Below are 14,926 nucleotides of genomic sequence, written 5' to 3' on the forward strand. Positions count from 1 at the left end.
TTTAAATAATACCCGAAATATGCCTGACTGTAAGTTAGAGACCCCCACATTTTTAGGACAGAGGCTAAAATCTCAGACATTTTAACAGCAGTTAATACTTTATGCATGTGCTTAATATAGCTGTGGTGCATTTTATTATCTGTGAAACTGTTGGCTGCTAGGTTGGGTTTCAGAAATAGTGTCTTACAATTCTTTGTATGTTTTTTTGCATTTTATGCTTTTTGAACATTATAGGTGTAAGTAAATAAATTGAGTAAGGGGGAAAAGGGGACAAAGCTCCTTTCTTTTGCAAACATGGCTTCACTGATACCAGCAGGATCATTTTGTATTTCACGCCAGAGTTCAACACATCTCGAAATGTATTTTAGTTGATGACAGGTAGTTCTCTTCTTTGTCATAGTCTTATGTTTGCAATAACCCAAGCCCTGAAGTTAGTTTGCCAACAAAAATATCTTTGAACTCAAATTTTTATTCACATTTGTTAGTGCATTTTGGAAGACAGAGGTCAAGCAATGAAAAAACTTGTAAACAGGCAGAATGAAGACATATTCCTAGAATAAAAAAATCTCATGCTGCCTTCAATAGCTTCCCTTGCCTTTGTTGTCTCTAGGAAGTTTTTAATGAGTTACAGGGAGTGGCCATAAAGCTAATTGCATTAATGGAAAGTTGCTAGGTAAGTGTGGGCTACAGAAATACAAAACATGGTAGTTGTGGTAACTTCACTGCTTACCAGTTTCCTATATGCCAATTCAGAGACAGAAAGTTTAGCTGATCCAGTTAGTAATGGCCATAAAAAACCAGCATCAATCAGCTAACTTTCAAAGCTGGGAGAGTAAATAAATTCTTGTACGCAAGGGTTGTAATCAGGTAATATAAACTTTCATCTTAGTGAATTAGACTCAGTATTTTCATGAAACACTGGTACAATTTACTCCAGTTAAATAAAGAGAGGTGGTAAAATTCATGTAGGGTCTTTATTGGATAATAGAAGCAGATTCTGAAAGCTTTTGTTTCACGGAAGGCAGAGAAGTTGCTGGTGTTACCTTTGCATCGTATCTGCCTTTCATTCCCTCACCTGTTAATACTGTGACTCTATGATTGTGTGTGTTCTGTTGTATGTAGAGCTGAATCTGTACATACTACTTAGTAACTCTCTGAAAAGTTACTTTCTTCCCCCAGCTTCATATACCATACCATGACTAGGTTGCTTCATACTTGGTGTTTGTTAGCAGACCAAAAGTAGTTTGATCAGATGGATTTATATGACGTTGCTCACAAAGTGGGGTTAAAACCATTATCAGGCAAAAAAAATTATCTTATTTTACAACCTTTCTATTATTTTTCACTTCATAAGGTCTTGCTGGTCAAGTGCAAAACCTCCTTACTATTTTGCAGGCCTTTTACATGAATGATTAAAGTTTTCAGTCATGAAAGTTTCGAGCTTTTCTTGTGTTAGGATTTGTTTACTGATTTCAGTAAGAACATTTGAAATACTTTCAGCTTTATTCTTAAGGTGACTTTTGTTTGTTCCCCCATTTTTTTTCCTAAATTGTTAAGATGTGTATAGCCAAGGGAAATCACAGAAGTTTGACTTTTCCTGAATTCTGAAGTGGTTTTACAAGTTTCTGTAGTCCTCTTCTTTCTTCCCCAGTACTATCTTGTCCCCCACTCCCTTCCTTTTTTTCCCTTCCTTTTTTTCCCTTCCTTTTTTTCCCTTCCTTTCTTTTTTCCCTTCCTTTCTTTTTTTCCCTTCCTTTCTTTTTTTCCCTTCCTTTCTTTTTTTCCCTTCCTTCCTTTTTTTCCCTTCCTTCCTTTTTTTCCCTTCCTTCCTTTTTTTCCCTTCCTTCCTTTTTTTCCCTTCCTTTTTTCTCTTTCACAGCAGGCACAGATGTAACACCAGCGCTCCCAGATCTTATGGAAACTGTTTTTAAAAGTGCTAGGGGAAGCTAAGGATCGAGGCAGAAGGAGTACATTACATGACATTAGGAGCAGTAATGGGATTTCAGATACTGGAATGTGTTTAGAATAAAGATGGGATAGTTTGCATGGGTTTCAAAGGGAAGATGCTATTTGTAGGTGATTGAGCTTGTGGGGCTTCTGTAGTTTCTGTTAGGTTCACATAAGCACCCATTATTTAGGGAAGAATGCTGGTAACAATAGGAATGTACAACTTAAGCTTTGGATTCTGTTTCACACTCTTTCAGCACATTGTGATTCGTAAGATGCTGCACCACTGAATGAGCACTTGGTAGTGGAGCACTAAAAGGGTAACTTTTGGGTGCTTATCTGAACTAAATTCTGAACTTTCTGAAGTTCACCCATAATTATGTATAGTCTTCTAGTCATAAATTGTGTTGCCATGAGTATTTCAGCAGCAAAGCTGCAAATGCCATGGGTTGATGCTTTTCGGGTCTGAATTTTGTTAAGTTACCATTTAAGCTAATTATTTTCATGCTGTATTTTAGCAAATGCTCATCAAGAGGTGCAGCATATTATAGATTAAATGTGCTGAAGTAACATAACATCATAATTAACATTTTAAAATTGAACAAAGAATTAAGAAAATTAACAAAAAATGAAACTCCCAAAGTATCAGACTTGAATGTGCATTGTTAATGTATTTCCCATCTAATTTTTTTTTTTAGTATTATGGGCCAAATTTGTGGGAAGCTTTCATTAGTGTTGAAAACATTAAGAACAGCACAGTAGTTTGATCTTCGCTCATACTACTGAGTTTTCATTGTGCTGTATTGTTACTGTTTATCATTATTATGATATGGGATGCTTACACGTTACATAACTTGTAATGCCTAAATGTAACTCTGCATGACACAACAGAAGGAGGCTCCATCATTGATAACATTTAGGCAAAAGGAAGATAATTTGATTTGCTGTTTTTTTTTCTCTAGATGGGTTCAGCTTTGTTTAATTTACTGCAAATATAAGCATCTGAATTCCAAACTGAAGTCATGGAGCCCTAAGATACACTGTTACAGGTTGTCATATATCTTGTCTTGACTTTGTGGCAGGCCTCAGCTTCAGTTTATGTTTCCTGGATTTTTAAAACACTTTCCCTTGTTCGCTTTACAAATTAATAATTATTAAATTCACACATATGGAGATTGACTTTGAGATCATGGATTAATTTTCAGGTTATACTTCTTTCTATAGCTTTCAGTAAATTATTTATACAAATTCAATGTTGGCAAAAAATACACTAGCTTCATCTTGTATCTGTCAGTGAAGAAAGAACTACCCTAAAGGGTCACTGTATGTTTCTGGGTGCGGGTGGGTGGGTTGGTGTGTGTGCATGTGTATGTGAGTTTCAGTGTGTAGAAAAAAGCAGTATACTCCAAGGGCAGTTCCTCATATGTTTTTCAGGCTGGCTGATAAAAAAACCCATTTGCTTAGAGATACTATAGATAGGATGGTGATAGAAAGGGAATAGCTCAAATCAATAGTTACAAGGCTTAGTTAGTATTAGGTATAAGGCTGAGCTGGAGAACTGAAAGTTTTATCATTTTAGTAAGAATTTCTCTGTTAGCTTTCCAAAACCAGCTGAAAATAAAGACATGCCCATATTACCTGGTACAACTCCATTTTCATTTAATGAAATAACAGCACAGGTGAGTTTTCAGTTTGTTTTTAGGTATCCTATTTGTTTTCAAATTGCTTTTGATGTTTTTTGTCATTGAATGTTCATGCTTCAGATGCTACTCTTCCTTTTAAATGCAAAGCAATGGAAGAATATTTGGCTATATTTCAAAGAAAATACAAAAATATTTTCTGTAACTTTTCTTATGTAAAAGTTGATCCAACCAATTGATAGGTTGGGTTATTTTAGTTAATAAATCTTCTATGTTTCACATAGCTTTCCATTAGGAAATACTCTGTTGATTTTGGGACACTGTATGTCTGTCTCAAATTAAACTTAATGATTTAAGCACAGAGGTTTGTGCTCAAATATTAATAGTATGATACAACCCATAGTAATTTAATTTTACTTCTGTTTTGTATTCAGGGATTTACTGAGGCAAACTGCTGTTGAAATTAAGGTCTCAATAAGGACTACCTGAGTATGTTAGCAGTAATACCTAGTTTTGATTTAGTGCTTTCCTTTCTGTCTCTCTAAGCATTTGGGAAAATACTTTTCTCCTTTTTTGGAGTAGGGAGATGAGCTGACATGCTTAGAATCATTCTGCAAAGAGATGAATTACTGAAATAGTTTAGGTGTGCTGTATCTGTTAATTCACAGTTCAACTGATTGTTTAGAATTAAAATGTCTGAGTGGTGTTCAGTAAATCTGTCAGTCTAATACCACAAAGAAGCCTGAGTATACAGAAAGATTCCTATCAGAAGGAAATTGTTAACTGCTCTTGGCTATGTTATCCTTTCAATGTTTTAATTATTACTTCCCGTAATGTTAATATATAGATAGTATACTTGTGTAGGCATATGAGAAGTGAAATTCTGCATGTAAACTTTGGAGCACAAACCTGCATTCTGGATTCAAATAACCCTGAAATACATGTTTTCAAATTCCAGACTGTTACTCAAATGTGATTTTTTTGTTTCGTTTTATATTGGAATGGATGACATCTTTGTTTCTTAATGCAGTTGAATTTTTGGCTTTTCAGAACATTGAACCAAACTTCACAAAGTCAGCGCAGCTATTAATTTAACATTTGCATTTCATCAGATAGAAAATAAAGACAAAGTCAGCAGTAGAATCACCACAGTCTGACGGTTTTAATAGTGACAATGTAAACCACACATGAAACATAAGCAACTAAATTTCATTAATTTTGCTCAGCAAAATGGGAAAATAAATGTAAAAGGAAATATGTCAAGAATATGACAGGAACACCTCATACTAAGAGAAAAAACAAACAGGTTTACTTTGAAACCCATAGTGTATTGAAGTTTGGATTAAAGATTGATTTAGATGTGAGTTTTTAGCACCTTAATGGATGTGAAATTTGTGATCTTGTTATATTTCTCAAGATTCTTTGTGATGTGTCTTCTGTTCTTTCCCTGTTTTATTTGATACTCTAAACCATATATTTACTTGTGTGTATCTTAATCTGAATATTTATCAGCTGAGTGGCAAAAGCAAGTGTTTTATTCAGGGATTCAAGACAGTGAATATTCAAAGTGTTTCTATTTCTTAAAAAAAAAGAAATCTAAAAAATAAGATAGTTACAGTTATGCAACTAATAGCTTTTACAACACGCAGTATTTCTTCTCAATTTGCTTGAGTTTTCATGGAGGCACCCTCCAAACAGAATGAGATACCTTGGCCCTAATTGTCAAAATCAGAAATAATCAGGATTTGTTCCTCATAATTTGAGATTATGCTAATATAGTATGTTTATAATGGATTTTTAAAAACTTACCTTGCTTCTACCAATCATGAAGCTAAATACACTATGTTTTCATAAACCTAACCCTATCCTGTCTAATGGGACCAGCTGATTTTAAACTTGGGAAGGAATTTTGCGTTATTAAAAAAATGCTTGTACTCTTGAACTGTTGCTGCAGCTGCTAGTGAGTTAGATCCATTTCTATATGCAGTTCCATACAAGAAACATGAATCTGAAGGTAAAACATAACACAGCTTAGATGCCGGATATTCATTTCCTCAGAGAAACAACAAACTTTACAGGAGAGCGGGATGTCTAATAATTTTCATTTACTCACATTGTCTTTTCATTTTTTGCTATTTGTACTAAGTTCAGCTGTAGAATCTCTAAAAGGAGTATTTGTAGGATATAATTAAAGATCAGTTTTAGTGGCAGAGTATGTTTGAAATTTAAAAAAAATGTTTAGAAAGTATCTGTAAACAGGTTGTGAACTTTAGCATAGATCTCGAAGTAATACATCATGTAAGTAATTTACTGTAAAAGCAAAACAATTCTGTTTTCATTCTACATAGAGAGCTAAATCCAAGGGCAACTGAAGCAACTATGCAGATTTCCAGTGTTCAGCCACATTATGAATTTCACCCCTCAGATAGTTTTAACAATGAATCTCCAATGTCAACAGAACTGGCTTAAATTAAATGACTAAGTGTGCAAAACTAAATGAGAAAGTATGGTAGGAAAAAAGATTATTTTAGAACCTGGGTTTGTTTAACATTGACAGCATAGGGAAGTAGGATAGGCTAAATAATCTATGAAATATCAGCCACAAATCTAAAAAGCCCAAAGGAAATATTTTAGCACATAGCTCCAGTAGTACTGCATACACATGCATTCTATTAGCAAGTGTTAAAGAAGTGGAGTGCAAGTAGTCTGAGCTCCAAAACTTCAATTTGAACTGAAGGAATCTAAACCAATTTTTGCAGTTTCATATTTCAAAATTAATAGTATACTTTTGCCATGTAATTTTGAGGGACATAGTGACAGTAAATGAGATGCTACAGCACATCTGAAGAATACTTTTGCAGCAACATTGAGATGTACTGAGCCCAGCATTAGCACTACTGAAGAAAAAATCAAGTATAAAACATAACTGGCATGTCAGGTGTGAAAAACACATTCTTGTAGCTTGTAATTTGATGCTTTTCACATTTGTTTTTTTTGCAGAATATTCTTAGACCTTTGAAATTGTTCCAGAATATTTCACAGTCATCTATAGATACATCTCTCCAGCCTAGTTCTTAGAAGTCTCTGTTCAACAGAAATTTGTGTTTACATGTGTGAGTGAGGACTGGAAGCAATTTTAGGCTGTTATTCTGATCAACTTGCTTCTGCCTTCTTTCCTAGGAAGTGTGTAGAGAGCTCTGGTGCCTCAGCAAAAGCAACCGCTGTGTTACCAACAGCATTCCAGCAGCAGAAGGTACTCTTTGCCAAACAGGGAACATTGAAAAGGGGGTGAGTAGAAGAAATTAATAGTTTAAAGACTATGGGAAAAAAGAACTAGAAAATGTAGGTGTGTATGACGAACCATAAGAGTTCAAAAAAAGTGTTACTATATAAGAATAAATTTGCAGCCTAATGGAAGTGTCCTACAAAATCATTCCACAATTATTTTATATATGTAATTTAATAAATTCATATAACATTCAGTACCTTGCATTAAAGGAAACACACCTCAACTCTGTTACATACTCTCTGTGTATTTTTAAATACTTTTAAGAAAAAACCTCTTTATTTTAGTCTTCATTAAATTTTGTATCATGCCTCCATAAAGGACTGTTACAACTCTAGGTCTAGCATGGACTTTGAAAATCAGTAACATAGATCTGAAGCCTAAACTCTATGACTTTGTTTGAAGATAAATAAATTTTAAATCCTTCAGATATGAACTGAACCATGCAAGCATATAGAAAACTTATTGCCATAACAAAAAGGCTTTCTAAGAGCCCATATTCCCCAGTGGCCTTTCTGTTTTGATTTGGAATTATTCTTTTTGGTTTTAATTATACTGTTTATATAGTTGGTCTGAACATGTGAATTTTGGTTTTAAAATTATGTCTGTATATATCAATAATTTCAGATAAAATTCTGAAACTTAGTTTTAGACTATGAATAGTAAAAAAGCGTTTCTCTATTACAAGGCAAATTCTACACAAGTCTTAAAGAAGAGAGAAAAATACATCAATTATTTATTTATGGGACACATACTAGGAATAGAAGTTAATACCATATATTAAACAGTTTCCAGTATCTGTCTGAGAGTTGCTGCATCTGTCTTTAAGATTCACTGCTCCAGACTGGATTTTTTCCTAATGTTGACCGCTCACACCTATTCTCATACCGACTTTCGCCATGCTGGCTGGGCTACTTTCAACAAAGATTACGCTGCATTTTGATTTGCAATCCAATGTTTAAACAAAAAGAATGAAAGCTTTTGGGCAACTGTCAGAGTTTATTAATGCTTGTTGATGGCTTCATTCAGAGCCCATGACCTAGCAGCGTTACAATGGCTTTTTCATGCTGAGTTTGGAAATATTGGTAAACCATGCTAAATAAATTCATTGAAGAGGTCATTTAAACAACTAGAATACTTAGAGTTAGCCAATGAAAACAGAGAGATGTTTGCATTCTACCAAAAATGTTACCTTTTTTTTTTTTTTTTTTTTTTTTAGTAATAGGAAATATTAGAAGCTGTACTAGTAAATGAATAGTCTAAGTTTATTTTGGACAATAAATAAACGGTCAATGACAAGGAGCAATTTACCTCAATTTATTATTTTTAAATCACAAGACTACAATGAACAAGTTGAGGTGCTTTAAGACGTTGTTACCATGTCCACTTGCCCGAGGCCTTAATGAGTTTGCTCTCTGCAAAACACCTTTTCGAGTCATCAGTATCTTGTTTTGTCATTAGATTTTAGAGGACAATAAGAGAATCTGTACTGTTTTACAAAATTAAGCTGTTCATGCCTGTTACCAGCAGAGTATTGTATCTGTAAACTTCTGTAAACAGCTTCAAAGACTGCTATACATTAATAGCTCCTAATAAAAAAAACCCAAGAAAACATGACCTCTTTCCAAATATGTAGTTTTCTTTACTGTACACTATGGAGAAAAGAATAGGTTACAGTTCCATAACATATTATTGTTGTTGTTATTACTACTACTAGTACTACTAATACAGCACTGCGTTTATATTGCAGTCACACCTAAAGGCCACAGCCAAATTAGGCCCTATTTTGCTGGGCTTTGTCCAAGTACTTAATAAACGATGTTCCCTGCTCTAGAGGCCTGAAATGATCTTAGAGTACTTCATCATATTTGGAGGGTCAGTTTCTGCATTTAGTTTCACTAATGTAAATCTGCTGTCACTATTAACTCAAAGCAGAATTTTATGCAGTGTGGATTTATGTATTATTGTGAGACTTGGGAGAGATTTCTACACTTCAAATGGCCTAACACTCTATGGCAAAACTTTCTTTCAGTTGCTTATATTAGCCAGCCAAACTTTTAACTCTTTGGGTTAAAATTTTCCACAATAGGTGTCTGCTTGTGCCTGAATGTGTTTAGAGTGTTTCCATAGATGTTACTCGGCTGTTTTCTACACAGGGAAAGACAATAGTGATTTCTTGCTGCTGATGGAATTGTGCCACTGTTCTGTTTTGAACTTTTATTACGTTCATGCTTTGGTGAGGGGTTTTACATCTTGGCTGGGTTCAAAAAGGTATATTTTTTTCCCCAGTTTATAATAATGATTTTGAATGCATGTGAAATTGCCTTCTCTGGTTTATACAGAGATGTGCTGGTGATGGTAAATGAACTGACAGATTTTTAAGAAGACTCTGGTGATGAAATGGTGCATATAAAAGCATAAGACAAACAGGAATGTTTATTTTGTCTTTGAACATAAAGTAATTACTTTTTTTTTTCTAATATAATTCTTTAGTTCCATGCTAGAGATGTAAATGAAACACAATTTAGGGAGTTTTTATAGGGGAATATGGGACTGTGGAAGACAATGTTTGAATGACAGAGGAAATCACAGAGTACAAGATTCTTACACAGCCTTGGAAAAATAAAATATATGAAATGCATCTGCCTGTTGTGTAAAGTTATGATAGTATAGGGTTGGGATGATGTTTTGTTTTATATTGTATTCTTGCGAGTTTAACTCTGAGTATGCTTAATTTCTTAACTTTGCTTTTGACATTTTTCTTATATATGACATCTTTTAAAGCAGGTTATAATACAATTTTACTCTTAAAAGCTTATTTTGATTTTTAGCTTTTTACTTCAGGACTGAATAACTTTTCAGTTACGTATATGAAACCTTGAAAAGAGTGCCAAAGGAGATTGTTGTCTTTAATACAATAACTATCTCATAATTTGTACTATAATATAAAGAAAGTGGGAAGATTTTGATCCCTGCCATGTAATTCACATAAATACTTCATGCTTCATCATAATTAACATCAATAGAGGCATTGCAAAATACTCTGCCACAGGGATATGCCTATACTAGCTAAAAATGTGATTTCACTGTATGACTGCATTATGTGCTACTCATTGACTGACAGTCTAGAGCAAAGAGAAGCTCTGATGGATGCCTTTTTATTGGCACAAACCTCTGGTCTGTGATGTTAGAACAACAGCGATAGAGCTTTACTCAGTACCACTCCATGGAACCTTGTGTCTTTTTTTTTTTTTTTTTTTTTTTTTTTCCTGAGGGAAGGTGTGGTGAGTTGATTCTATCCATCAGATACTCCCACAGCCCCTCACCTCAACCTCCCTCAGTACCCTCCAAGGGATGGGGCAAAGAATCAGACAAAAGTGAAACAAACTCACGAGGTGTGAAAGGCAGTTCTGTAAGTTAAGGAAAGAAAAAGAGAACAAAGAGATCAAAGGCAGTCAATTGCTACCCATCCAGTCTCTAAGCATTGGCTACCTTGCAAACCTCCCCCCCCTCTCCTCAATTTTACTGCTGAGTATGATTTTGTAGTGTTATGGGATATTCCCTTGGTCAGTTTGAGTCAGCTATAGCTGCTGCATGCCCTCCCCACACCCTGCCTACCCTCAGCCTAGTCATTTGGGTGACGAGTTGAGAGAGAAAGCCTTGATAGTGTGCAAGCCATGGCTAAACCATAGGTGTGTTATCCACACTGGTCTCAAACCAAACATGCAGCACCCAAGAGGTTGCCATGTGGAAAACTCTGTCCTGAGCAGACCTGGTAGAAAAGGCTACATTTTTTGAAATTGAGATTTAAAATAGTCTGCTTTATCTTTCCTGTAGACACATTAAAGCTGGTCTTTTGTTTCCCTGACAGAGGATGAGGCTAATAAACAGAAATGTGCTGGATTTTAAGAGCTGTGTTTCAAAACAGGTATAGCCCATACAGAACAAAAAGAGGTCAAAAAGTGTTGTTAGGACTCAGGCTTTATGTCAGTCTAAGGAGAAAACTTGGCTTTGCTAAATCTTTAAGTATAAATTCAACATTGCATTTTCCAGTAGTGTTTATGGGTGGACAGCGATATGTCTGTCTGTCCATGTCTACTGTTTATGTCTTGATGCTTTTTTAAAATTCATATGACTGGTTCAGGACAGAGAAGTGGTCTGTGTTTCTTTATGGAAATTGTCAATACTGTGTCTGCTATGGCAATTCACGCGAGTTAAACAGCATGTGCCCACTGTTTGTTAGCAGGCATGTGAAGATTCAGATCACACTATCAGCTAAGCCTATAATGGTGGGACAGGGTTCTCTGACTGAGTTACTCCAGATTCTCAGTGATGCAGTAGACATAAGAATGTGGATATAACTATGGACTCCAGGATTGTTTCTGAGTGGTTTAAAGAATTTCTGATGAAGGAAATGATAAATGTATCTTAACAACTAGCCATTTGTGTGACTTGTCTCTCATTTTATAGGTCTGATGCATGTAACAATATCGCGAAGCGTATTTGCATGAGTGCGCTATACAGACTGTGTGTTCAAACTGTTCCTGAGCACATGGCCAGTCACTATTGTATAATGATTTTTTGTAGCATGTCTGATGCCTTGGCACTACTTTTATTATGTGTGTAGGGTTACTGTAAATGAAGTACAGCACCAAATTCTTCTTCCATTGTAACCTCATCCAGATTTGCTTTTTTACAATGTAAGGGATTACTTTCTGAAAAATACTATCACAAGGAATTTTTCATTTTGTTTAATGACGTGCTTACATGAATCCTAAGTGGATGGTGTTTTACTAAACTAATCTTAGAAGTGAATCTTAGTGTTTAAAAGAATGTAAGCAACTTGCAGTTGCTTTAACATGAAATACTAAGGAGGATGTATGAAGAAAGAAGAAAACCTTTATTTTAACCTTGCTTTAATTTCTTGTGTGTGTTAGGGTCCTATAATTCTGGACTTAGTAAAGACAATTAACAAATCACACACACCCTCACCAATGTCTAAACTTGGCTAGAGAAAGTAAAATATTAGTCTTGTTATCTATACAGAGAATGCTAATGCCTATAATTGGTCATTGCCTGACCCTTATATTTTTCTGTCCTGATAACTCTGTCAGCCTGGAAGCTAATTTTGTGGTTTTTTTTGTTTTTTTTTTTTTTTTTTTGTGAAATCTTTCAGTGGTGTTATCAGGGAGAGTGTGTACCTTTTGGCACTTGGCCCCAGAGCATAGATGGGGGTTGGGGTCCGTGGTCAATATGGGGAGAGTGCAGCAGGACCTGCGGGGGAGGAGTCTCCTCATCTATAAGACACTGTGACAGTCCAGCGTAAGTAGCTAAAGTAAGCCGGAGCCAACAAAAAGACACATTTGGAAATTATTCAGAACTGTGGTTTCACATGTTATCTGCAAAAATGTTTTGCTAGTTTGCCAACATTTGTCTTCAAAATAGCAGACAGAAACATTTAAACAGGAGAAGTTCACTAGACATACTTTTTACATTTACAATATATCTTATGTACTGTAAAGATAGTTGCATTTATATTTAGCAGTATCCAGAATGGTTTTCTTTCTGTAACTTGCTATCCATGCAAAAAATATTTAAATCATGCCTAAGATTTCTTTCTTAAGACATATTACTGCTAATGCTTGTCTAGCCTATAAAATTACTATTGCCAGTTATGAAAAAACAATGTGGTATTTCCAAGCTTTTGCATGCAACTGCTTACATTTAATCCATAGTTAGTAATATTGAGTTGCATACAATAAATTTATATGAGCTCAGGTTCAATACTTAGTTTTAACTTCCAACTGACTGTTAAAACAATTCAGCAACTTTTCTCCTTGCCACTACTCCCTTCTGGTCCATCTACTCTCTCTCAAGAGGGACCAGCTTCTTCACTACAGCTTGATCTGTTGTGTGTATCTGTACTGGTCCTGTCATCTATCTGCTTTCCAATGTCCTGAGCACTGTTCCAGAGAAAGTCTGTCAGGTAAGTGCTCCTCTCTCTCTGTCAGCAAATCTTCTCAGATGATGAATGCTCACTTATTTCCATTGCTATCCTTTGCCCAATGCATCACTGCTTTTTTTCTGTTGCTGCTTGCCCTGTGCTAGTTACCTTGTCACAGCTATAGGTCTTTGCAGAAGTATGGTTCTCGTACTCCATACGTTGTTCTTGTCATGTCCTATAATCAGTATTTCTATCACTATTATTAGTTCTTAAGACCACTTTTTCTTGGAACCATCAAGCTTTTGTGCATCTTTCATGGAAATCCATTCTGTGGCTTTTGTCACTTCTTTTTTATCTTCTCCTTTCTGTACACTTCTGTTCTTTGTTGCTTGTACCTATGTTTTGCAAGCCTGGCTGCAAAACTTATTAACTGATGCAAAACTTCATCAGCTTTCCACTGCAAGGCAGACACCATAACGTCATATTACTGCTGCTTAGGGTGGTCTGTTCACCTCCTCTCATTAGCAATAATTATCAAATCTGACAAACGGCACTACTTACTGAACCAATTCAATAGCAAAAATTATCTTTATTTATCTATAACGTCGGGCAGTTAATGAGAGAAGAATAAATTTGTTTTTTACCCCACAGCATTATGTAAAAATGCTAGCAAAATATTTTTTTGGAGCGTAATTCGTAAGACCTTTTAACTATCTTCTCACAATGTATATGAGTTAGTATGTTTAAAGGTGATAAAATTTTAGATGTTCAACCGCAGAGCAAGCAAATGCTTTTCTAGGGGAGAGTAGCAGAGGGTGTGTCTCTATTTGGAAAAAAAATCCTGTTTCCAGGATAGTTTTGCCCTGTTAAATAAGTTTAATGTAAAAAATAGTATTTATTTCCCTTTTTAGTTAATTCTAAATTATTTTATTTCTTCATTGTAAAACAAACACCAAGTGGTTTTTCTTTTGGCTTTCAAGTTATGAGCCAGAGAACTGATGTCAGATTAATCTTCCATTTAATTTAATGTTAATTCATTATTTGACCTCTGTGGAAGATAGATAAGGTTCTCAAATGGTTTGGAAAATTGAAACCCAATGTCTTATTCACACTAATAAAAACCTGCTTACTCTGGAGTTTCCTTAGATTTAATACTGCTTAATTCAGATGAGAATCAAGATTCTTGAACTAGAAAATGCAGTATTTGCTGGCTCCAGTACTTAGCAGGCAGTATTTCTTCATTTTGTTGTGTTTTCAAGTGCAATAAGAGAAGATGTTTTTTAAGAAGTGTCACGTAGGTTGTTTACATATTCCTCATTCTAGTTTTACAAAGCAAGCAAATAATTAAAAACGATGGCTTTTTAGTGTGTTCAAAGTACAATTAAGATGTGTTGCTTGGGAACTATACAAGCCATACAAACACTATGTGAGTGATGATTTTAAAGTAACCAGTACTGTTTTCCATCTGTTACTGTTCAAGTCAATGCTACAATTCTTATTAAATAAAGTATTTTTAAATCGCACCTTCAAAATTTCATGTGCTTTTATTTTTATTCATATATATGTCTTGGACTTGTTTGTATACTAATAATGCATTAGTATATCTCATGAACTTGTGTTTGTACTAAAGCATATACTAAAATATAAAACATGCTTTTCCAGGCCTTCAGGTGGAGGCAAATATTGTCTTGGAGAAAGGAAGCGGTATCGCTCTTGTAATACTGATGTAAGTAAATTTTTTTCCCCTATAGAAGTGTAGTCATCTTGTCTGTGTTACATTTTAGCAGCAATAAAAACATTTTTCCCAATTCAGAGAAGCTGTGAATTCTGCATTTTATTGGCAAACAGTTCTGTAGAGCACTTCCATATTGCAGGTACCCTACATGTTGTGTTAAATGTTAGGATCACTGTCTCAATGTGGTGATGCCTTCACATTAAGGCTTAGAGCGAGTTCCCACATGCTAAATGTCAACAGTGAGCATTCCATATGACGACAAAGGTCTCTCTGTCCCAGTGTCTTGTCTCCCAGCAGTTGTAAGGTGATCAGGGAAAATTTACTAGTTTTTGGAAGCAAAGGCATGACGTTTCTATACATATACTGTATGAGTT

At 35.0% G+C, this 14,926-nt stretch overlaps 1 protein-coding gene across 2 annotated transcripts in view; it reads left to right on the forward strand.

Annotated features, from left to right (window-relative positions):
- ADAMTS6 (ADAM metallopeptidase with thrombospondin type 1 motif 6) overlaps window positions 1–14,926 on the forward strand; it is a 133,246-nt gene that overhangs the window by 77,692 nt on the left and 40,628 nt on the right. For both annotated transcript variants that reach the window (XR_011723423.1, XM_071731711.1), the window contains exons 12-14: window positions 6,768–6,875; window positions 12,050–12,195; window positions 14,480–14,543. Coding sequence is in view for 1 of the 2 variants with exons in the window: in XM_071731711.1 (XP_071587812.1) it covers window positions 6,768–6,875; window positions 12,050–12,195; window positions 14,480–14,543 (318 nt within the window). In the remaining variant the exon portion in view is untranslated. The remainder of the gene's footprint in view (window positions 1–6,767; window positions 6,876–12,049; window positions 12,196–14,479; window positions 14,544–14,926) is intronic.

The sequence above is a fragment of the Heliangelus exortis genome, chromosome Z (genome assembly GCF_036169615.1).
Source record: "Heliangelus exortis chromosome Z, bHelExo1.hap1, whole genome shotgun sequence".
NCBI classification, from domain to species: domain Eukaryota; kingdom Metazoa; phylum Chordata; class Aves; order Apodiformes; family Trochilidae; genus Heliangelus; species Heliangelus exortis.